General features: G+C 40.5%; 1 protein-coding gene across 1 annotated transcript in view; it reads left to right on the top strand.

Moving 5' to 3' along the window:
* The window catches only part of LOC306978553 (cGMP-dependent protein kinase 1-like), an 85,795-nt gene extending 64,859 nt beyond the window's left edge, over positions 1-20,936 (top strand). Inside the window, exons 7-18 of the mRNA XM_079577164.1 lie at positions 454-548; positions 7,034-7,099; positions 9,219-9,293; positions 17,068-17,164; positions 18,846-18,985; positions 19,265-19,354; positions 19,486-19,627; positions 19,750-19,913; positions 20,028-20,150; positions 20,228-20,290; positions 20,379-20,445; positions 20,702-20,936. Coding sequence (XP_079433290.1) covers positions 454-548; positions 7,034-7,099; positions 9,219-9,293; positions 17,068-17,164; positions 18,846-18,985; positions 19,265-19,354; positions 19,486-19,627; positions 19,750-19,913; positions 20,028-20,150; positions 20,228-20,290; positions 20,379-20,445; positions 20,702-20,800 — 1,221 coding nt within the window. The 3' untranslated portion in view covers positions 20,801-20,936. The remainder of the gene's footprint in view (positions 1-453; positions 549-7,033; positions 7,100-9,218; positions 9,294-17,067; positions 17,165-18,845; positions 18,986-19,264; positions 19,355-19,485; positions 19,628-19,749; positions 19,914-20,027; positions 20,151-20,227; positions 20,291-20,378; positions 20,446-20,701) is intronic.
* Positions 20,937-25,262: the final 4,326 nt, after the last annotated feature.

Genomic DNA, 25,262 nt, shown 5'->3' with positions numbered 1-25,262 from the left:
CTTATTTTTTTCCAGAATGCAACAGAACTGGCACTCCTGTGTATTAATATGCACCATGCGACTTTCGAGATCGACCTTTATTAAATTGCGATTAGATTCCAATTCGATTAACTGCCCAGCCCTAACTATTGGCTAGGCTTTTTGACGTTTCTGTGGAGTAGAGTTTGCCCAGTGCTTGAGCGGGACAATCGATCTATGCTCTCTCTCTCTCTCTCTCTCTTTCTCTCTCGGGACATGGACAGTGTTTAACTCACAGTCGGCATATGATGCTTATATAAAGAAGAGAGTGGAGAGAAAGCAGCAAGCGCTTGTTGTAGTCAGCGTTGTTTGTAGCGCACCACCAGCTACGTCGTACGCAACTTTATCAAGTCCAGACAGTTTGGAATAGAAAGCTTGTCTGTTGTGGTAAATAGTTGTACTACAGATCAGTTTTTTTCTCCTCTGTTCCTTTAGGTGAATGTGACTCAGGAGGACCCAGCCAGCCACGAGCCCGTGCTGTTGAGGGAGCTGACCCGGGGAGACTGGTTTGGAGAGAGGGCTCTTCAGGGGTACTTGACAAATTAGCTCTACCTTATCTTGAAAATTATTCGTCTTTTGTGAGTCTTTGTACCTGAAAATAGTACATATTGCAATATAACTGAGCAAACTTGTCATTTGAGATTACCATGCATATACAGTCAGGTCCATAAATATTGGGACATCGACTCAGTTCTCAGCTTTTTGGCTCTATAAACCACCACAAAAGATTTGAAATGAGACAACCAAGGTGTACTTAAACTGCAGACCTTCAGCTTTTATTTGAGAGTGTTTACATCCAAATCAGATGAACGGTGTAGGAATTACAACTCTTTGTATGTATGCCTCCCACTTTTCAGGGGACCAATAGTAATGGGATCTGGTCTTCCTGTTTTTGAGGATCACCAGTGGTTTACACCTTGTGGTTAATCATCTGTACTCTCTCTGGTGAAGTCTTCTCTTGATTGTTGACTTTGACACACATACACCCACCTCCTGGAGAGTGTTTTTCATCTGACCTATTGTTGTGAAGGGGATTTCTTCACCAGGGGAAGAATCCTTTGGTCATCCACAACATTTGTCATCTGTGGTCTTCCAGGTCTTTTGGTGTCGTTGAGCTCACCGGTGTGTTCTTTATAACAGTTGATTTACCAACGCCTAATATGTTTTCTATCTCTCTAATGGGTTTGTTTTGATTTTTTCAGCCTAATAATGGCTTGCTTCATAGTGATGGCTCTTCAATTCAACAGCAACAGTTTCCAAAAGGCAAATATCACACTTGAAATTAACTCTGGATGTCTGATCTGTTCCTTATAAATGGGGTAATGAAGGAAGAGCAGACATCTGACCATGGAACAGCTGAGCAGCCACTTGTCCCAGTACTTACCTTAAAAAGTGGGAAGCTCACATAAAAACGGTTGTAATTCCTACACAGTTCATCTGATTTGGATGTAAATACTCAAATTAAAGCTGAACGTCGGCAATTAAAGCACATCTTGGTTGTTCCATTTGAAATCGATTGTTGTGGTTTATAGAGCCAAAAAGATACAAATTGAGTCCCAATATTTATGGACCTGACTTTATACAAAACGATACAAAATAACTAGGCCACACTTCACTCGCAGCCTCAAACTTGTAATAAACCAATATTCTGCCCACTGTGACCTCATTTCCGGTCTGGCTGTGCTGCGATCAGGAAAATTCATTTTATTAACGTTCTGCACTGCGTGACTTTTTGACCCCTTATCACCGTTGTATCCGCACACCGGCCCGTCGGACATTATTGCATTATGACAGGGTGACGGTGCGATTCCTGGCTGCGCTGACCTTTGACGTTTAGTTTATGAACACTTATCTTTAAGATTGTGTTTGTAAATGTCAGTTCTGTGATTTTCGTCCGAGAAAATGGCTTTAAATGTCAGCTTTGATCAGCTTCACAGTATTGAATTCTGCAGTGTGAGGAAATTTAGTGGCGCTTTTTCCAGACAAATAGAAATCTTGCTGTTTTCTAGGTCTATTCTTTTGGGATTTTGGATCTATGGAGAGGCCACAACTTGCTCGACTTTGGCAACGGCTGCTACAGAATAATAAATAACTACCAGATTGTGCAGACTCATTCCATTATATTCACCCTCTCACCAACATAGTATGAGGAATAAGCTGGTTATTAAAGGGAAATAAAGGAAACTAAAATGTACTAGCTTTAGTATATGCCACAGAAGTCCAAACTTGTGGAATGAGGTGGAAAACAAATTAAAACAATCTGCTACATTATCTGTATTTTTAAAGAAAATTAAAGAGTCAGCTACTGGGGAAGTATGTAAGTTTACATGCACCTTAGTACTTCCAGGGTTAAAACAGCTGGAAGCATTTTTGTTGTTGTTGTTGTTGCTGTAAATGCGCTTTGCAAGTTGTACTATCAAGAGCCCATGCTGCCCATGTTTTGTCTTGTGGACCCCCACCCTCAAGTGTGTTGCAGTTTGTTTAGAAAGAAAACACTCATAAGTACATTTTGCAAGTATAAAGACAATGTTGTGTTCAAAGTAGACCTAAAATTCTCCCCAAACTATACAATTTACTCCAAAGTATAGCCTTTCCTTTCAATTTAAAGTTCAGTTCGACATTTCTTAATCTGAAATAGTTCCAAGTGCCCCCTGCCAAACCCTCGAGTCTCCGTACCCCAGGTTGGGAGGCTGATTCCCCTTGGAAGGATGAGATATTGGCTGGGGGTCAAAAGAAAATGACTGCCAGCCAACCAGCAGCCAGCTGTCGGAAAGTTGCCTGTACTGTGGCTGCAACTAGAGAGGTCCTAGTCGATCAGCACATACACTATTAAGGACAGTTCTCGTTTAGAGCTATCCTTGGTTTAAGTAAGTAGGTTTGGTATTTATGTTTATGTTATGTTCGCTCAGAGTGGAGCTTGACGCTTTTTGTGTGTCCATTTTTCCACAATAGCATTATGTGATGGTTTATACGTTGAATCCCTGATTGTATCCGTGTTATGTTATGACATCAACCACCACCAAAAGTCAAAACCTTGTCAATACCAGGACAAAAGCAGCTCTGAACTAGGTCAATGAAAGGATTCAACCTTGACTGAAGTACTCGGTCGATATGAGAACAAAATTGTATTAAACGTTTGGCAAGTTAGCAGCATTTATTATTTGAAAGATGGTTTGACCTTGTTCGCTGTGAAGCAGGTTTGAACTCTTTCTGCTGCAGTGAAGATGTCGACTTCTTTCAGGATTAATCCGTGATCACACTACAAGGTTAAAATGTCCCGCTAACTTGCCCCAGGGACATGAGGGTCAATTTATACCCCTTATGTGGTACGCGAAGAACAGGATACATACATTCTGCTAAAAGCTATAGACGCTATAAGTGGTGTGTGTTTGGCCTTTGGGGAGAAACCAGGAAGAGTCTTTTTATTTTCCCATGCTCGAATGAGATGATTGACAGGTCTGTTTACAGTGTCTAGACCAACTGTTCTTTCCCAACAAAATACTGTTACTGTTAAATCTTTTATTAGGATTAGGTTTAGTTTAGTCACTATAATGTTTAATAATAAAATGTAGGATAAGAATAAATGTGAATAAAAGCAGATTGGCCAAATAGTCTTCACAGCAAAAATGTCCAATTCCCTGGTCATTTTGGGACCTTTTTTTCCCACATGGGGCAAGGTCAAGGACTTGGCTCAAGATCTGGACACACTACACGTCTAACTAGTATTTTAACCAAAGTTAAAGTTCTATAACCCAGTAAAAAACCCAGTAATAACCCAGTAAAAAAAAAAATCTTATTGCCATTTCAGTGTTCTTTCATGTACTTGTTTTAGGCCCTTCTGCAGAGCTTCTGAGGCCCTTTAGGGATCCTGTTCACTAAATATGGGGGGGATAGGGAGGTTTCAACCCCCCCAATATTCTAACATAACTGATGCGCTGATAGACACCCTTTATCAGTCAGAGAGACTCCAACTCTGGCCACTTTCAAAGCACGTTTTAAGCTGTGGCTAAAGGAAAACCAGGCCTGTGAACACTTTTAATTGTTACTGCATTTATTGTTGTCACATTATGTTAATTGTAAATTGTAAATTGTGTATGTGCTGCCTGCCTAGGGACTACAGATGGAAACTAGCATCCCCGCTATAATCTGGCATATTTACAGTGCTCATGTGCAACTGTTCATCAATATGCATTGTCCCTATCAAATAAATAAATAAAAAATAAAAAATAAAAAATGCAACTAATAAGACCCACTGAGAGAGACTGACTCTTAGCCCACCAATATTTTACCAAATGTTACACCCTTGATAACAGCGGTGCCCAAAGTGTGGCCCGGGGCCAAATGCGGCCCTCTGACTAATTTTTTTGTGGCCCCCAGGCTGCTTATTGAATTGGCACACCTCGCCAAAGACGGAACTTTTTGCCGCAAGCTTCATTATTATATTCTGAGAGAAATGCGAGAAAGAGCAGCCATTATTGTTTCAAACCTAATTTTTACTGAGTTGACCACCGGTCCTCAACACAATGAACACTTCAATGTGCGGCCCTCAATTAAAGCAGTACTAAGTAACTTGTTTACCTTAATAAATGCTTTTCATAGTCACTCTAGGGGTAATACAAGTGTTAATGGGATAATTGGAAGGACTTTCATCTCCCCCTGGTCTCTCTGGCCAGAAAACCACAATTGCAACTTTGCCTGCACCGGGTCGGAGCCCCAATACACACTAATGGAATGACGAAGAAGCTAACAGGCTAACGGGCAAAGCTAACTGTGGGCTAGCGCCACTTAAACAGTATTTAAAGCCAAGTTTGAGTGAAAAAAAAAATCTCCATTGTGTAATTGGATATCCCTCTCTCCCTTTGTCTTTTCTGTCAGCGTAGTATTTACTCTCACGGACAATTAATGAGTAAAAAAAAAACGCAACACGCTCCAACACTTGCAGTGGCGCTTATGGCCTCTTGGAGCATGAGTTACTTAGTACTGCTTTAAAAACGTTTGGACACCCCTGGCCTGTGTCATACATCATTGTGACCTACAGAAAGACTTTCATTTGGTATTTGGTGTCCCATAGATTATACAGGTATAGTACATACTGTATCTGCAAATGTATTAGTATCTATTGAAAGCCCCATCACTTACGACATCAAAATCTCAGCAGACACACTCGATTCCAGTGCAAAGCTAAAACATTTGAATAAGCTATGAAAAAGGCTCTAAACTTGCTCAAGTGACTTTGTCGTTAAGTGCAGAGTGTTGAAATGGTCAGAGCAGTTGAGTCAAGGTGCAGGAACTGACAGGATTAGTGAAACATGTGCAAGAAACAAAACATTTAACTGGTCTGTGTTTATGAGAGAGCAATGTCAAAACATGGTATAAAGCTCGAATAAGTACATTTCGGATAGGATAGGCCTTTGAAAATTGCCTACAAGCCTCTCAATATTTGACAAATTCCTCCCTCGGTCTGTAATTGACACATGAAACAGCTGAGTGCATCTCCTCGCTGCCAGATTGAAAGATTTGGACAGCGGTACGTCTTGTCCCCTCGCCTCCTCCTCTTTGTGGCGCAGCACAGAGACGTGAAGGTGATCTGAGTGAGCGCTGGACTCGAGGGATTCGCTGCTGTCCTCCTCGTCGTGACATCCTCCACATAAATAAAGTGCCCCTCTCCCTCAATAGACCAGCGAGAGAGGAGACCATAGAGAGGCTTTACAGACATTGATTTTTCAAGGAGGCTGAGAGGAAAAGCGTGGAACAGGTGGAAGTCATTACAGGGAAAAAACATTTCAAGTTTAAGATTGTAAATTAAGGCGAGACTCCGCAGAAGAAGGGACGAAATTATTTAGATATATCACTTTGAAAGTTGAGCTGAAGTTTACTTATAATGATGTGTTGTGAGTTTTCTTTGATTCACTGCTGTATTTTCAGAGAGAGAGAGAATTTTGGACATGTTTAAAATCCTATGAGAAAGAAGGCATTGATTAAACCACATGTGTCAAACACAAGGCCTGTGAGCCGCATGTGGCCTTGCGATTGACACATTGATGATTTAATGTGGCCCTTTGGGCCAAAAAAAAGAAAAGCCTCTTACTGGATGTCAGTTCATGGTTTCACAACGTTCTCTATAACCTAAATCCCTCTTGGAAACACTCTTTTTTACAGTGCCTTGATGCATTGTACCAAAGAAAATTTAGTGTATTGTAATCTGCTCTGTATCAATGTGTAATTACTTGTACCTGTGTAGTACATACATAATGGAATGCGTATTTGTACTTTAGAGGTACATAATATAATAAGACATAAGAGCCTTAGGGTCAGGACTTTAGGTTAGGGTTAGAGTTAGAGTCTTATGTGTTATTAAATTATCTACCTCCAAACTACAAATACATAATATTATTCCATTGTAGCACATAACATTGTACTAAATGTGGCAGGTACAATGTATCCAGGGTAGTGTAAAATAAAGTGTTACCTGTCTCTGTAATTTACTCTAGAACAACTTTGTCAATGAACAGAGACACACATGATGGAAAACACATCATTAGTTTCCAATTCAGTTTCATAATGATACAGGTGTTGTTTTGCTGTGCGGTGTGTAATATATCCTCTGTTTGAGCAGGTTTTTTTGACTACACTTCATAAGAAAGTGTGCAGTGTTTTTTGTTTATGTGTCAGTGTCCTACCAATTAAGAAAAGGTTGTAATAAGCCCTTAAGATCTTAAAAGATATAGGAAACAGAAAGACCATAAAGGACTGTATATTTTTAGGTTTTGATGTTCAATACTTTGAGGGATGATCCACTTCTAGTTATTTTCAAGAGGAAAGTGCTCATCTGAATTACAAAGTCAGTCAGCGTTGTGTCTAAGCTGCAAACTCGATCCAGATTGTTCCACTCCGGATAATAAGACAATTGTTTTGACAGTTTCCAGGATATACTTTCGAAATTCAGAATCGCTTGTCTCTTCACCACAGCGGGACATTCAGGTGACAGTTTTTGTGTGTTTTTTCTCCCCCACAGTGAGGACGTGAGAACAGCCAACGTGGTCGCCGTGGACTCCGTCACATGTCTGGTCATCGACAGAGAGTAAGAGGCACAGAATTTATGCACTAAACGGGGAAAACATAATGACCACCGCTCTCAGGTGTTGCCCTTACAACAAATGACAGCGAATTCTGGAAACTTTCCCACTACAAACACCAAGGAGTTGTAATTAAGTGATCACATATGCACATATCCTTGAGTTACTTTTAAAATGATAACGCCAGAGAGCGACACATGATGCTTAGAACTTAGAACAACTAGGATGATGAGAAAATCTGAAGTTCGCTATGTTGAGGCAGAAAGACAACTTTTTTTTGCCATAGAAAGTGTAAAAAATTACATTTACAAACAAAAATGTGAAACAATGCAATTAAATACACAGACAATGAACATTAAAGGGATAGTCTGTAAGTTTGCAAAGTAAGGAGAAATAGAGTGAAATTTGAAAGTAAAGGCCTTCCGAGTTTGCAAAAGGATTTGCGCAGGAACAGTTTTTTTTAAAGTAAACAATCAAGCTCCTCCCCCTTCTCCCCTGATTGGCCCTGACAGGCTGGTTCACAGGAAAGGCTCGTCTCATTGGTCAAAGTGGTAGCCCGCGGATTCTGACTAGTTGCTGAAATCAGCAAAGGGAGGGACTAAATTTGTAAAATATTTAAACGTACAGACTATCACTTTTAAGCCCTAGAATATATTGTTTATCTGTCATTTATCAAACTATGAGTCAATATGTAGTCCGGTTCACTTTGCAATTTGCCAGATTTTTGTTTTAAAAAAAGAAAAAAATCAAAACAACCAAAAAAAACAAACAATAGTGATTATAACATTTATTTGGGGAGTAAAATACAGTTTGGCAGAAATGTACATATTTTGAGAGAAAATTTTATTTGGTCGTTCCAATCAAAAAAGTCAATGAAACCCTTGTCATATGTTTCATGGCGTGACCATAGCGATGACCAGAACTCCACATTTACTCTAATGGAAATGGTTTTACCAAATGACAAGTGCAAATGGAGACAGTGTTTCCATTTGCTTATACCATAAGGTTTCCAAAAACATACACACTCTCCACGAAAATCCCACAACAGTGGAAATCTGAACATGGTGAACCGGACTAATAGTTGTTTTTGTGACATGCTAATAATATTACATTTTAAAATTTTTAACAAATCAAAATTTATAAATATATATATATATATTTTACTGTTTGCAGATTGTGTTATAAAATATTCACTGTCATTTGGTGCACAAACAGAAAGTATTGGCCTAAATGTGACTAGATAGTAATGAGTTGTTTTGCCAAGACAGTCATCAAATGTGACTCACCAAGTGTATGAATGTGGAAAGTCTTTGTGGAGCTTTCCTTCACGCGGCTGCGGAGCGACTGGTGGCTCCCGAGCAACAGGTTGGGCTCCTCTAGCAGGGAACTACGCGCCATTCATCCGAGCATTTTCTTACCAGATCACACCGTGGCAGTATGCTTTATGTTTGCAGCACTAAGCTTTCCTTCTGAAACCAGTTTTCGATCGACTCCCAGCCCTGCAGATCGGAAGCTTTATACACACGAGCTGCAGTTTTGAAGATGCTCTTACAAAGTCATTAAAGCATGCATAATCTGGCCCTTTTCTAATCCTTATTAAATCCTCACTTCGTGTTCTTTTTTAGCTTTAAACACACTAACTTTGGGGATGGAATGTTCTTTTGCTGCCTGTTGTATCCAACCCACAATGTGGAAGTCAGTGTTGGCCACCTCCCCTGTCAGTCACATTACAAAATAACTCTATTTTTAAGCTTCACAATGCAAATATCTTCACAATGAATGCACATAATTTGTGTATGGGAACAAATGCACAGTTTATCCAAGTATCCCTGGCAACTGGCTTTGGAATATTAGGCTCTTTGCTGCCCTCTGTGGGTCAAAGGATTTATTGCAAGTAAATGTCCCACTAATTACAAGGAAGCGGTTCAAGATTTTACTGTATTGAACATCAGTTTTAAATTCAGAAATCTATGAGATAATTGCCCTGGATGCGGGACCCAAAGCCCATCGTATTTTATCACCTCACCAGCTCATATACACTGTCTTTCTCTAGCTTTTAAAACATATGATTTTAAACTTTTTTAACCTGGCACTTTAATACACTGAATTGTTGTTATTTTTCAGCTCGTTCAAGCATCTGATCGGTGGATTGGAAGATGTCTCCAACAAAGGCTATGAGGACGCAGAACTGAAGGCTAAGTATGTCCAGAAAAAATATTAATTAATTTAAAGATACACTGCGTAACATTTTGGATTCTACAGTTGCCAATACAAAATACACTCCTAATGACCAGCTCGACACAGAAAATGCTATATTTGCGGTGGGTAATCAAAGAATGGATTCGAATGAGGACGTAACCTGTTTGAATATCATACTTGTCTGCCTTTTGTCAACATCTCCATGGAGACGAGCTGGAGATGCCCCGCCCCCAGTGAGTTACAGTCACGTCTGAGGAGCAAAGACATAGAAATATCTTAAATCAAATAAATGCTTGTATTTTATTCTAATCCTTGGATGAAATGAGCTTTAGCCTCTTAACCGACTGCATTTTCTCCAGTTCGGCTTGACCCAAATCTTCTCGACTGGAGCTTGCAACCTTATTTGAAAGCTAAGACCTACGAAACTCGTTACGATTGTCGAGTTTTCTTAGTTTTTGGATGTGTTTTCATCACGTTTTTGACGCTTATTTGACATGTTGTGGTCACATTGTTGTGGATTGATCACAGTTACCTTACACTATGAAAAAAAAGGACCAAATCGTGACAAAAATATCAATGAAAACATGACAAAAATGTGGCAAAAATCGTGACAAAAGACAAATCTAACGTGACTAAAATGTGGCAAAAACGATGAGCTTAGATGATTTTTGTAGGTCTTCAAACAAGGCAATACATTGGCCAATAGGCTGTAAGCTCCATTCCAGAAGCTTTTGGAATTAAAGCTGAACTGGAGGAAATGTGCTTGGTTGAAGCTGCGGTTTAGAGCTTTAGATAGGACTTTGTTGATCTCACAGTGGAGAAATTCACTTGTCGTCTTATACCCAAAAGGTTGGCAGTTTGTATTTTGGTTTCCCCAGGTGTCATTGTGTTCTTGGACAAGACGCCTGGGTGATGTGTGAGTGGAGTGTTGTGGTTGGTGTAGGTCAGAAAGACACAACAACAGTTTGCAATGTGAACCTCTAACCTCAGCTCACCACAGCAGACAGACAAACACCGTCTTTAAAGTCAAAACGTCTACAGAATATCACTGTCACTCTCAGTATATAGCGTCTGTTGACATTTACCATGTTGCTTTAGTGCCTCGCTTCCCGTCACGGCTGCTGCTGGTGTTTATTGTATGTCCATGTTTACAGCTGAATATGACCCTCCTTATGTAAGATCGGTTTGTAATTGGAGTGCAAAGGACAGAGCGGCTCAACGCCTCCCGCTCTCCTGGCATGGGACTTTAAAAGGAGAAACAAAACAAGTTCATGCACTCAAGGTCAAGACGTAAATGTTAAAATGACATATGTGACAAGAGCGAATGAAAATAGATTTGTTTATTCAAAGGACAGTGTGTTTGACCCCTATGTCGCTGTGGGTACCATGCTTGAAATCTAGAGATCACAACTTTGGGCTTTCTAGCTGTAGAAGTAGTTGGAGTAGTAGTGTAGGTAGTTGTTGTACGCAAGAGTACGTGTAAAAACAAAACGTTCTGTGTAAATTTAATCCTAATATTTGAATCCATCACCAAAGGTTTCCCAAATCCGTTTGCCATATGGATTTTTTTCCACTTCAGCACTGTATGTCAAGTAAGCCAACACGAGGCCCCCGTCCTGTTTACCCCATCACCCCCCCCCCCCCTCTCAGAGAAGACAAGAACAACATAACACCTTCCATTAGTTTTCTCTTCTTCAAGCAAGTCAATTGTCTTGTCTCAATTGCAAAAGAAGGCACAAAGAGTATGAAAACGCGCTTTAAAGAAATTAAATCCATACAATTTTATCATTCAAACTAATTTAAATCCGAGAGCGCAGATACTTCCACTTGTCATATGCGCAGCTAATTAAAACCGCCTGGATTTGATTATTGTCAGACATCCAGACTGTTTAAGATTTCAACTGCATAAATGTGGAAAAAGTTAACACAGCAAATACCTCGGGCAGGGGGCATTGGAGACGAGTGAGCAAACCAATAATGTTAATCCAAAAAAGAAAAATTCACACACTGCAGCACTCGAAAGAGACATTAACAGCTGCATAAAACTGAGTCTCATCAAGATTTTTACTGTTGTTGTGGGAATATGTTTCTCTTTTCTTTATATTTGACCCATCTTTCACTTTTAATGGAGCGTTCCGGAGCAGCAGGGAGTGGAACCTTCTCCTCATATTGTGCCAGAATTTAAGTCAGGGGGTACCTACAGTAGCTGGTGGATTATTTTATTAGGCTATTTTAGATTGATGGGGGAAACCAGAGCACCCAGAGGGAATCCACTCAGGGACGCAGAGAGAACATGCAGGCTCCAAACTCAACTCAGTCCACTGAAAATACCTCGAGTATGCAGATTCATTTATTTCGAAGCTTCCCTGACACATTGGAAAACACCATAAACCTGCTCCACCGTCCAATCCCCTGGTCAAACGTGTTGTGCTCGACGGCAGGGCAGTGCTGACTGGGCAAAAGTTTTCGCACGTGCCCAATTGCTCTGCACTGATCTCACTCAGCCAAATACACCTGGGCTATTTATGTGTTTATTTGAAGCATGATGGAATTGAATAGGGGGGTTACCAGCATCTGTAACAGTAGCTTATGCCAGGGATAAACGGCTCGTAATCGCTCCAGGAATAGCGTCTTTATTGGGAATAGATTAGCTGTACAGGAGCTAATGCTGGCGCTAACTCCAACGACAATCTTTAAAAGTGCTAAGTCTGCATTTGTCAGCACATACCGGAACAGTGTTGTTTTGTAACCTATATTTCTTTTCTCCTTTTGGCGTTTCTCCAACTGAAGTGGCCATAGTAAATAGCTCCCCCTTTCAAGCTTTTGGTCAAGGTCTTTCTAGGACTAGAAAGAGTATGATTCTATCTTTAGTTTTGACCTAGCTCGATATATATTTTGTTATACAGAACAAAATATCTTCAGAATCACCGTAGCATTGATGCTCACGGAAAGTTAAACCGTTGTAAAGGTTTGAGCTGTGATTTCCTCAGCTTTCAAATTCACTCCACTCACTGTCGAAGGTGAGTTGAGCGTCTTACCACAGCTGCCCTCGCGGTTCAGCACTCCCTCTGACTATCATTCAGAGTTGGCGTCTTGCCCAAGAACATAAGAACATAAGAACACTTTACAATTTCAGCTGAAGAGAAGAGCTTTACAATAAGCCTCTAGTTTGAGTGAAATAGGAACTACTTGATTGAATGACCAATGCTCTAGAAGGTATTTGCTGCATCTGGAGTCAAGACAAGTGGACAGCATTGATCAAGGACACATTATACACAGCGGTACAAAGTTTATAGTACTTAGACAGGCCACTGTTAGCCATTGTGGTGCCCTAAGCAGAAAAGGTTGGTGGTCCCCCTCAACCATATCCAAAAACACACAAAAAAGTGAGGCAAGAGGGCAGAGCCGATTAAACACACTCTTAAAACTACATCAAAAATAACTATAGAAATTAATAATTGTGAGCACAGGCTCCAGAGAACACTACAGGCTGCTAACTTTCTATCGGAGCTCTTAAACTTATGTTTGCTGATGTATTTCCTGTGTTTAGTCTGCTGAATGAATGGGGAGACTTCACGCACGGAGTGATCCCTGTGCGTCTCCAGAATCACTGGCTGCGTTAGCACACATCTCTTATACCGTTCTCATTGTCATTGAACACGAGGCAGCTTTTTTGTCAATTTGGCCTTAATAAAACAGAGGCGCAAATACTGCACAACGCCATTCAATCACATTGGTCTCATGTGCTGATGCATAGCACGTTATGAGCCATTGCTGATTTCATGACAAAATTAGAAAATATTTAATTCAACTGTCACTCTAACCCAAAAGCATGAGCATTCTTGAATTCAAGCACACAATAGCATGTTAATACCTACTCAATTCATACTATAGAATTAGAAATAGGAGATTGAAAACTGAACTACATACAATAAATAATGAGCCCTCCTCCCTGCACTCCCCTTTAAAAAAATGTTGTTTATCTTTTGAAATGAATTTGATGTAGTAATTATTATGCAAACCCCATCTTACCTCAAGTCTATATAATGTTTTGATTCAGCCCATTGCAGTATGAAAGCCACCTTTTGTTAGGTTAAGGTTTAAGTTAAGGTGCTTTATAACAACTGTACAATTTGTCCTCTCCAGATATGGAGTCAGGCTGATTGTCAGAATCACCTGGCTGGAGGATTCACCTATTGTACATGTTTTACTGGTAGGGGAAGTTGGAGAAAACGTAGAGAACATGCAAACTCGACACAGAAAGGGATTTGAACAGAGGACCTTCTGGCTGCGCTATACCATGCCGCTTGCACATGGTTTGTACTACACACGTGGACCTATAGGCAGGCTGGTTGACTGGACGTTTACCATAAGAGGTGTTCAGTCTGGTCACACAGGATGAAGTTTCTGCGGTCACTGTCTGAACGTGAACATACATCACCCACGACCCGCGGCTAAAAATAAGAGTGACCCAATGCAAGAGGTCTATGTCACCGCTCCTACTGCAGTGTACACAGTGTACCTTTACATTAACTGACCTGTATATGTCATGATAATAATAATTATGCCTTACACTTGTATTGCTGTTTACAGGCCTGTATTACCAAGTTTCTGACTCACATGTACCTGAAATACACTTTTTGGATACCTGTGACTGTAATATCCTATAACCACAAAACATAATGTAATGTCCATATACAGGTGCTCGTCATATAATTACAATATCTTACAAAAGTTAATTCACTTCTGTTATTCAACTTAAACTGTGAAATGTATATATGATAGACTCATTACATGCAAAGTATATTTAGCCTTTATTTGTTATCATTTTGATTATTATGGCTCAGCTTGTAAAAAACCCCAAATTAAAAATCAGATTGGAATATTTTGTAAATGGACTGTAAGTCATAATCATCAACATTATAACAAATGAAGGCTTGACATGTCACTTTGCATGTAATGAGTCATATACTCTTAGTTTCACATTTTAAGTTGAATTACAGAAATAAATGAACTTTTTCATGATATTGCATTTATATGGCGAGCACCTGTATTCTATGAAAGACCACATCCAAGTACATTTCTATAGCTATTGGCTTTTTCTGTATTCTCTACTTTTACTGCATGCTGCTGCTTCTATTGTTTATAACACTATAATAGATTAGGCACTATGCTTGCGTACAAACCCTATAGAGACAGAAAAGTATATGTCTACTTATGTTTATGTCAGATCAACACTATCAGTTATCAGAATGACACAATTAACAAGCTTCTCAAACAAAGAGTGCAATGTGGGCTGCACGGGGTCAAGCAATTCCACACTATAAACCTATAGCTATAGTCTAAATCGGGAAATATGAAGTACATACCTAGACCACTTTCGGTTTATTTTAATGCCAGGTTCAGATTTCGGTTATGTTTGTTTATTCGCATAGGTAAATGTGTTTAGCTACAGAGAAAAGTGGGTCCCAAGTTGACGGAAAACCACAGCCTACTTACATATTCTGCACCAAGCAGCAAGAAACTGGGGCTTTGCATCACTGGCAAAACTAAACACAAATTTTCTGTCAATTATACATAATACTGTGTCAATCTCAATCATTTTACTCATGAAAATGTACATTCACTTGAGTACTTGTTACTGTAATTTGATCAAAGAGTTTACTATCCTGCTGTGACTACTACAGTACAACTACTACTGCCTTAGTAACATATTCTAAAACGCTATGCTCCCAGACAGTATGTGTGCGTTCCCTAGGTAACCAAAGCAGTGATAAACAAACATAAAGCCCTGATTCAGATGGCAGGGTCAGTGGTAATTCTCAGGTGTTGCGCGCCGCCTTTTTACTGGGTTAACCTTTCGGCAATGTTTCCAGCAGCTAAAAATACTACCTCCACTGCCCTACCGCGTCTGCCCCCGTCCCGTTTGGCATTACCCCATCGAGACCCCACTGAGAGAAGACATAACAGTGTTCGGGGAGCAACTTTGAACACCGTCCGTTAGTTTTTTGACTCTTGAATCTCATCTCCGAGCGAGTGCATAGTCTTTTCTGCGAAGACATCGTGGATTTTTCTAACTGGATGCCCACACAGCTGGCGGATCTGGCAAATTTTGACCTCATCCTGCCTCACCATCGCCGGCGCAATAACCACTGGCCTAAATTTCACCATGTAATCTGGAAATTCACCTTTCTTTGAAACGGCCTTGTTACAAACTTTGTGTCGGACATTTTCCTAAACTTTTTTTTATTATTTCTTTACTAGGATCAAAAACAGACCAAATCAAGTATAATCTTAATATTCTTAACATTTTCTTGTTTTGTATATTTTTAGACCACATCTTTCCGCAAAAACCTTGAACATTCCTGGAAATACTTTTTTGTATTGTTTTTTTCCCGCTCTGAATTCCCTCATAGAGCATAGAGAACTTTTTTGTTCCCACAATCTCAACTTTTGTGTAAATTTGTGTGCATATCACTTTGAAACTTACACATTGGAGATTTTTTGGGCATTCTTGTGAACTGGACTTGTATCTTGCCTGTATATTTGGGGATCTTGCGTCCCCTTTACGTAATATTTTGAAAGACCTCAGCGATATATTGGACTGAAAAGCTTTTGAAGAACTACAAATCATCATTGTTGGATCTTGGGGCCTGGAAAGATGAGAGAGTTGTTCCCCGTCCCGGTGGTGCGGAGGCAGAGGGAGCGCCTCACCAGCCTCCCGGCCCCGCTGCCCTCTCCCTCTGCCCCCATCGTCTCTTACTCCATACACACCTCCAAGAAGTTCCCGTTCTTCCATGTCGTCAAATGCTCCAGGTTTGACAAGTTAACGCTGTGTGTCACAGTGGGGCAACTTATGTTTCAGTTCAGTTTTATAAGCTTATTGTCAATCAAGTATAGAAAATATTAAAAAGCACATTTTGGATTAATTTGACTTGATTACAGCAGTACTAAATAACTTGTTTAGCATAATAAATCCTTTCCGTAGTCCCTCTGAGGGCAATACAAGGGTTAAAGGGATGATTGGGGGGTTTTCATGTCCCCCTGGTGTCTCTGGCCACAAAACCACACTGACAGCTTTCCCTGCACCGGGTCGGAGGCGCAATACACACTAATAGAATCACGAAGAAGAAGCTATCAGGCCAACGGGCAAAGCTAACTGCGGGCTAGCACCACTTAAACAGTATTTACAGCCAGGTTTGAGTGAAAAAAAATATCTCCATTGTGTAATTAGATGTACAATATCCCTCTCTCCCTTTGTCTTTTCTGTCAGCGTAGTGTTTACTCTCACAGACAAACGTGATTTTTTTTTTACAGGAATGGTAGCAGTGCTGGTCAAAGTACTTTATTTAATTACTTGAGTCAAAGTATAGATACTACTGGTCAAATATTTCCCCAATGCAAGTATAAGTTGCTCTGTTGCAATCCTTTGTGGGATGGAGACAAACCATCTTCTTGGTTATGATGCAGTACATCTGCACAGCGCCACCTATTGTTTTGGAGTGTGCAAAATACATGGACAAATGTACCTTTTTCTTTGGAGCCTTTATAGAATGTAAATGTTATAAGTTCTTAACAAAAATACCAAATAAAAATAGTATAAAAATACTCAAGTACACGTCCTCAAAAACTCTATTATGGTATGTACGTGGGTAAATTTACTTTCTTACTGCCTTTAGGTATAAGCAGGTTTAGAAACTTTAAGGGAGCAAAGTGGAGCTTTACTGTCACTTAAGTACTCAACTACAACTTAATCATGTGTTGTGTTTTGCAGATATGAAGCAGAAAACGCCTTCTTCTCCAGCCTGAAGCTCACGGACTTCAACATCATTGACACTTTGGGAGTCGGAGGATTTGGACGCGTTGAACTGGTAACAATCAAAGACACCTTTGCATATTTACACTCACGTTTATATGACCGGGATACTGTGTGCATTGATAAAACCATGTTATAGTGTAGTTCCCCCATGGAAAAGATGGCTTTAGTTGTGATTACTTAATTCTTCATACCTACTCAACCATGATGAACCACATTACATATTGTTACTTCTCTAATATGACCATTATTTCATTTCATCTAAATTTGTAGCGGCTATTTCTGGGTGTACATTCAATCTGGTAAACGTCCTGTCCAGAGGGGTGCGTGTCTGGAGCTATTTGAAGTAACTTTCCAGTAAAGTATCATCCCTGGGAACCCCAAACCGGCTTTAATCATGTGACCCGCTGTGACCAGGCCAAGGTTGTCCATGCGGGACATTCCTACTGGGCCAACTGGACTAATGCTTTCCAAGTCTGTAAGGGCAACCCCTAAGTGCCCCCCCTAACTTTCCATAGGTGTCATATACAACTAGTTTGTTATTACCTAACTTGGTCTTTCAATGGATCTTTGTTTGTAGAGATTTTTTTTTTTTTTCACCAGATTATTTGAAGCTTTTGCAATATGCTAATTCCCTTTTGCTTATGAATCATATTGCGGCTCTTTTATCTTATACAAACGGGCATTGCCACTATTATAATTATCACATTAGATAAATAGTGGCACAGTCAATTGTCCATAGGGTGGCTGGTTCAAATCCCTCTCAGTCCCTGGGCAAGAAGCTTAACCTACATTCACTGGTTCAATCTAGTGTTCCCTAACAAGCCAAACTGACACTATAGATAGTGAATTTGAGCTAGCAATATGAAAAAAATGAGTTAAACTTACTGTCAAAATGAATTGTAAACTCACATAGCACATATAGGTGTTATAGGAAAACATTCATTTGTACACTTGTAGCTCTGTACATTCATAACAACCCTCGTAGTGGTCTTGGTGCATTGCGGTGCAGGGCTCTGGTTTCTCTGCCGCAGGGGAGGGACTGGGGTTCACTAAAGGGCGCCGGAGAAGCCCTCGAAGGGTTTGCCCAAAAACAGGAAGGAATCCCCGCTCAGGGTCGCCCATCATGCCCCGGGGCTATTTATAATGTGTGACTCAGAGGAACTTCACCACTAATAAATTAATGCTTTATGATCGGGACCCAGATATGTCCATTAGTAAAGTGACTGATGGGCTATAGGCGTCAAGTGTCGGAGTCTCATGTTGTAAAAATATCTATATATAAAAGTGTTTATGGCACGTTTGGATCAGAGCAGTAATAGGATCCCTGCAGAAAGTGTTTATCTTTTGGCATTTACTCCACAAGATCAGCAGCTGTGTAGGAGAAGGTTCACGTTAGTCTGAATTTTAACCAATGTCAAAGGGCAAATTGAACATGTTGAGGAGAGTTTTCCCATTAGGTTGTGTTCATGTTTTAGAATACGATCATTGCATAAGATTAGAACTTGGAAGGAGGGAGGCCAATGTAACTCTGTGGGTGCGGCACAAATTACCAACAAATTATTATTAGGTGACACAATATCCATGACGCAAGATGCCAAGAAGCCAAAATATATGATTGCAGTAACACTGAGGTCGTTCCCCTGACTGAGATTTACACATTTTTTCACTCATGCTGCCTAGAGGACTGCAAAAGTTTGGTTTAAGTCATGATTTTTAACTCTCCTCCTCTTCAGGTGCAGCTCAAAAGTGAAGATGCAAAAACGTTTGCGATGAAAATCCTGAAGAAGCGGCACATCGTCGACACGAGACAACAGGAGCACATCCGCTCGGAGAAACACATCATGACCGACGCCCACTGCGACTTCATCGTCAGGTGCAAAAAAATGTTCAGACTTTTACAGATGCAGACAAATTAGTGCGGAGCTATGAATAGTTTGTGTACAGCTGTGGCCTATGTCTGCGAGATTTAGCTGAGGAGGCTGATGGTTTTTCTTGCTGGATGGATTTAGACATGTGGTTGTGGTATTACTCGTATATGAATGACTAAGCTGTGATAGGTGACAACAAGCAGGAAAAATATAGTTGTCCTGGTTGAGTTTGCTCCTTCGCTTTATTTAAACTTGCAGTACTGAGTCCTGTGTGTTGTGTTCAGGTTGTATCGGACGTTTAAAGACAGCAAATACCTGTACATGCTGATGGAGGCCTGTCTCGGAGGGGAGCTCTGGACTATTCTCAGAGACAGGTACCCTCTTGGTTTCATTTGTTTATTTTTATTCATTAATGTAGTAGATATGAAATCACAAATACATAATTGCTTTGCTGCAGATAGTGATGTTGACTTGAGTGAACAGCCTCCATCTGTGTTTGTTTCAGGGGTTCGTTTGATGATTCGACGACTAGGTTTTACACTGGCTGCGTGGTGGAAGCCTTTGCCTATCTCCACGCCAAAGGCATCATCTACAGAGACCTGAAGCCCGAAAACCTCATCCTGGACAGCCGCGGATACGCCAAGATTGTGAGTACCACATATTACTAGTTTATTATTCTAAAGCAGTCACATACAGTGTCAAAAATTGAAGGTCGTATTTTCCATATAATCCTGAAGAAAAGCATTGATTGTTTTGATTTGGTCTCTAGGTGGACTTTGGTTTTGCAAAGAAGATCGGTTACTGTAAAAAGACTTGGACGTTCTGTGGGACTCCGGAGTACGTGGCTCCTGAGATCATCCTGAACAAAGGCCACGATGTGTCTGCGGATTACTGGTCTCTGGGCATCCTCATGTACGAGCTGCTGACCGGGAGGTAAACCCTACTGTGCTCTACTTCTAAAACTTTGAATCAGACACTGCTTCATCTATAATCATTTATAATTTATTTCACTATTTATTTTACCCTGTGTCTTTCTTCTTCCTGCAGCCCTCCCTTCACCGGCCCAGACCCAATGAAGACCTACAACGTGATTCTGAGAGGCATCGACATGATCGAGTTCCCAAAGAAAGTCACCAAAAACGCGGCAAACCTCATCAAAAAGCTCTGCAGGTAGGGGGCGCTAACGCTTCAGTGATTGTGATGAATCAAGCTACTGTGAATTTAAACTAAACTGTATTTCCCCACAGAGACAATCCTATAGAAAGACTTGGGAATCTGAAAAACGGTGTGAAGGATATTCAGAAACACAAGTAAGACAGAGCTCTATCTATATATCTTTTTTTATTTTTTTATTTTCTATCTTTTTCTCTTTCATAATTTAAATGTTTTGTTTTGAAGGTGGTTCGAAGGCTTTAACTGGGAAGGTCTCAAGAAAGGGACACTTACTCCGCCAATAAGACCAAATGTAAGTGCACCTATAAAACCTATCCGAGCTTAAATGCTACTGTATGTATTGCAACAGTGCCTCCTACTGGAGAGAGCCAGCAAATTGAAATAAATAAGGTATTAAATAATTTGCAATTAAGCATCATTGAGAGGGAACGAGACGAAACACAGTTGAGAAGTCTTTCTCAGACATATTGATTTTAGATATGGACTGCATAGAGTCAAAAATATACCTTGAATACATTTATCAAACTTTCTGTCCTATGTTTGTACAGGTTTCCTCTACAACCGACACCAGTAACTTTGACAGTTTTCCTGAAGACACAGAAGAGCCACCACCGGACGACAATTCGGGCTGGGACTACGATTTCTAGAAGAATTTTCCAAAATTGGACGCAAAAAGAAAATTTATGTCTATAAACCTAAAGCACCTTGACAAGGACGCAGCTGATGCATTGGGGAATATGAGATTTTTGACTTTTTCTAGCTCTTCCAATGCTACGACTTCCAGATAAATGTTTTTTTTTGACTAACACCTAAAAGTAACAAAGCCCTTTTACGAAGCTGCAACCCTGATTAAGATCAAGGCGACGCCGTCATCAGCTTTTTGTACAATTTGATTTGAATGGAAAGTCTAAATGTCGACTGTTTCTTTCAATCAAGATGTAGGTTTCAGTGCAGTTGGAAGCTATTATAAGTTGCATCTCTACATCGGTATTGCATTTTTGGTTTGAATTACTAAAGTGCTTGATAAAGCTTGATCCAGTAGTCAATTGTAGATGTTGCGAGGTACAGTTGTTAATCAAGTCGTAGTTCTTATCTTGTTTTGTCCTATTTCAAGGCCTTGTTCATGGTTTGTCCTGGAAAATCAGCTTTGTGTGGGCAGCTAGGGAGGGTAGACTGATTCTGGTGGCATCAACAAATACGAAACAAACCCAAGTTATCTTTAAAGTAGCTAGTAATCAAACATTAAAAACAGACCAACCTTGTTTTAACTCCACAGACTTGATTGCTGAAGAGTTCTGGACTCACGCTCTACAGTTTTACCCACTCTAGGCCTAAAGGAATGACATTTTATACCACCATACCGAAATATCTCTGTCATCTTTTGATATTTTTGAATACCCTACGACTCCTTATGAGAACCCAAAGTCCAGGGTCACCTCACTGCCTTCCTCCAAGCCTCTATCAAGCTTTAGTCCAAAGACAAAAAGTCGAAAAAGGTGAGAATAACTGGACTTCTTCCTTACCAGGGCTTGGCGTGAACGTTGTGGCTAGTCTTTTTTCAAACGTCGCTTAGTTGCCAAAAAGTGATTATACTAGCCAGAGAAACTGTTGCCTGTCGACATGTCGTACTTTCTGATCATGATGAATGAATAGCTTGGCGTGTCTTTCTCATTTTATTCTATACCAGGGGTGCCCAAACTTTTTTCTCTCGTGGGTGGAAATGCTTAAATATCCTTAAGTACTCACTTTAGGCACTTCTGCTCTACAGTGAGAGAATCCATCAGGTCTGCTTCATTTGAACGCTTTGAAGGTGGAAATCTTCTCCGTATAGAATGCAATGGGAAGGTTTATCGAGCCAGGCTATAATGAATTAGACCTTGAGATTCTCCATTAAAACAGACATGCATAGAGTCGCTAGTGAGAGTAACAACGTTTACCAGCCATTACGAGCATATGGCTAATGTTGATGTCGAACTCGTGTGAAGCTAAACCACGACGATTTGTAAATATTTCCACAACCTATCGACATATCATTCACAACTTTAAACACACGCACACACACGCACACACACACACCGCGTATTGAGACAGATGCATGACTTTTTTGTAAAACTGCTGCATTTTTCAAGTTGTATCGTGAAATCGAATGATCGAAATTGTGCCAAAAGCATTTTCCACAGTGCGATGATGTCTCTTGTGTATATTTTTTACTGTCATGGACCTTTGTATCGACGCCCAGATTGCTGCTTCTCAGTGATTTATATCGTTACCTATTTTTGTCTCTTTGGAAAAAAAAATGTCGTGATGGCGTAAATGATCAGTGGCCGTGTTTCTCTGCATGAATTGATTAACTTGTACATTTGTTTTTTTTGCAATTGTGGGACGAGGTGATATTTGTATATACTGGAGGTATCGTGACTTCTTTGTAGTTATATATTTAATGATGATTATTATGTTCTTTGAAAATTGACAGTGGCTTCCAGTAGCTTAAGAGACCCCAGTTCGAAATAGCTTTATGGGCATGACTGTTAATAAAACTCTCCTGCCACAACTTTGTCTGCTGGGCTTTCCTCATAAACCAAAACATGATGATTCATTCTAATAACGTTGTAATAAGTTGTTAACTATAGGTTAGCTATATACCTTGTTCCCTAGGTTCAATTTCTGTTTGGAAGTGAATGTTATAAGATGAAGCATGAACTATTCCCAACCAGAGACAATTATAAGAAAGGGCTTTGACAAATATACATATTTTCGATAGGTGGGGAATACAGTCTATTCTCCTGCCTGATATTTTCATTATAAACAATCTTTTAGATAGTGAGCAAAATATTGTAGTTTGTCTTAAATATTGTTATTGAATAAACATTAGCTTATAAAGATGAAAGCATGGTCCATATAACTCAATAACAGTAATTTGAGCAGACTAAGGAAGTGTTTTTATGCTTTTTCACGAAAAAAATATTGAAAAGGAGAGACTTTCCATCCACTTTGGGTCCCAGCCCATTACTTAAGAACCACTGGTCTAGGGTTATTCAATTAGTCTAACTAGACCAGGCTTACAGAACGAGCAGGGGTGTGGGGAGTGGTCAGTAAAGTTGCACAGGCCACTCCAGGAATCTTAGAAGAAGAAGAAGAAAACACACACATCTGCGCCAAAAAACCCTCTGACCACCACCATGCATTCACGGACACATCATTCGTCCTGGCCTATTGTACATGTTTTTAGTTGTGGGGGAAACCTATGCAGACACGGGGACCAGGTGAGAATCGAACCCGCACCTTCTAGTTGCGAAGAACGAGCACTAACCACTGCACTATTGTTACTGGCTACTGGCAGAATTGAAGGAACACTCTTTATGTTAAATTTTATATGACCTAACAATGACTACACTCGGAAATGGACATAAATAAGCACAAATATATGCACCAAAATGCAGAATTAGAAGCTTTCAGTTCTCAATTTGCCCCTACAGCACTGTCTGGGTATAGGGTCCCTGAATTAAGCCTGGAATATTTTCAGAAGAATCTCTTATTAGGCTGATGAAAGTGGCTGCCAATCTGCGCCAACAGCCTCTCCAACCAACACCGATCTCTCATACACCACAATAGGCTTCATTTGATGGCGGGTCTTGTCAGGATTCAAATGGCCAACCTAGCCACTATCACCTCATTTAAGTAACTTTCAATGTACAATAATGCCACTAATAGACCTATAATTATGCACTATGACGTGACAGGCCTCGATGAAGGTCAAGGTACATATAGCACAGAATGGACCGAATAGGAAATATTCTCTAAAACATGTCTCCATTCATGACTTTGTTGTAAAAGTACAAATTGGTTAGACTTACAGTGTACCTTCGAGGGTTAAATATAGTGCCTGTGTGAGCACAAGCACGTATTCAGCTCCTCTGCTATTTTTTTCCTCTCTTTTTTATGAATGAGCTCCGACACACACACGCTCCGATGACGTTCGTGCCCGGCCCCGCCCCCAGTGATGCGGGAAAAACCTCACGACGAAAAAGAGTCGAGGAGAGGAGCATCCCTATGTGTGCAATAACTCTCTCTCTCCCTCTTCCTCACTCGCCCACACATACGCCCAATGTTTGACGTCTGCAGACCGGAGCCGCTGCGGATCCACCACAGCAGATCTACGACGAAGACAGACATCAACTTTTGGTATAACAGAATCCAAGTGCAGATGGCAGATGTACATGTCTCACCTATTTAAAAATGATATTGTTGTTTATGTATATTTCTATGTGTTAGACTGCTCAATTTAAACGCTTTAACACACGCATGCAAGAAGGTCCGGGTTCGATCCCTGTGCTGGATGAGGTCTTTCTGTTTGGAGTTTGCATTCTCCGTTCCACTTAAAACATGAACAATAATGACAGCATGTTTGTGAGTGCGACTGTGAGACGACATGGGGGAATTATGATGCGGCATGGGGCGAGTTAACAGGCGTGAGTCCCCCCATGTGTGTTCATAAAGCGTCTTGACCTGCGTTTTAATGTAAAGTGCTTTATAAAAGAAAGCTCAAAGCATTTTCCCAATCACAAACTGTAGCCTCATATAAACAGGTCCACAATGTCCCGTAAAACAGTAAACACATTTGTAAATCCATAGCTAAAGGCACAGTACCTGACACTTTTCCTGGTAGTGGAATGAAATTCATATTCTCCTGTAAATTTTAAGTAGGCTGCCCAATTGTGAAAACACTCTATTTATAAAGCCTTACTTCACTCAGGAACTAGTAGACAAATTGTTCATCAGCACAACTGTGACACCCTAAAAAGTGACGTGAATGATACATGCGTGCTTATAAACTCCTCCCTGAGATGAATTGAAATTTAAAAACGACTTCCATCCATCCATTTTCTTCCACTTGTCCGTTTCCGGGTCGTGGGGGCAGCTGTTGGAGCTGCCCAAATCACATTGCACCAGCCCCTTATGGCTCCTCCTGCAGGTGGTGGGTCCACGGAGGGACGGCCTCACGTTTCTGACCGGGCCTGTTGGTCTCTCATAAGGGGCTTCTGACCCGTCACCTATAGGACCTGTTTGCCCTGGGAGCACGAAGCCCCCGACAACAGAGCTCCCAGGATC

Source organism: Gobius niger (assembly GCF_951799975.1).
Source record: "Gobius niger genome assembly, chromosome: 19".
Lineage (NCBI taxonomy): Eukaryota > Metazoa > Chordata > Actinopteri > Gobiiformes > Gobiidae > Gobius > Gobius niger.
Note: the sequence above shows the minus strand (reverse complement) of the source record. Positions and strands in the feature narration are given on the sequence as shown.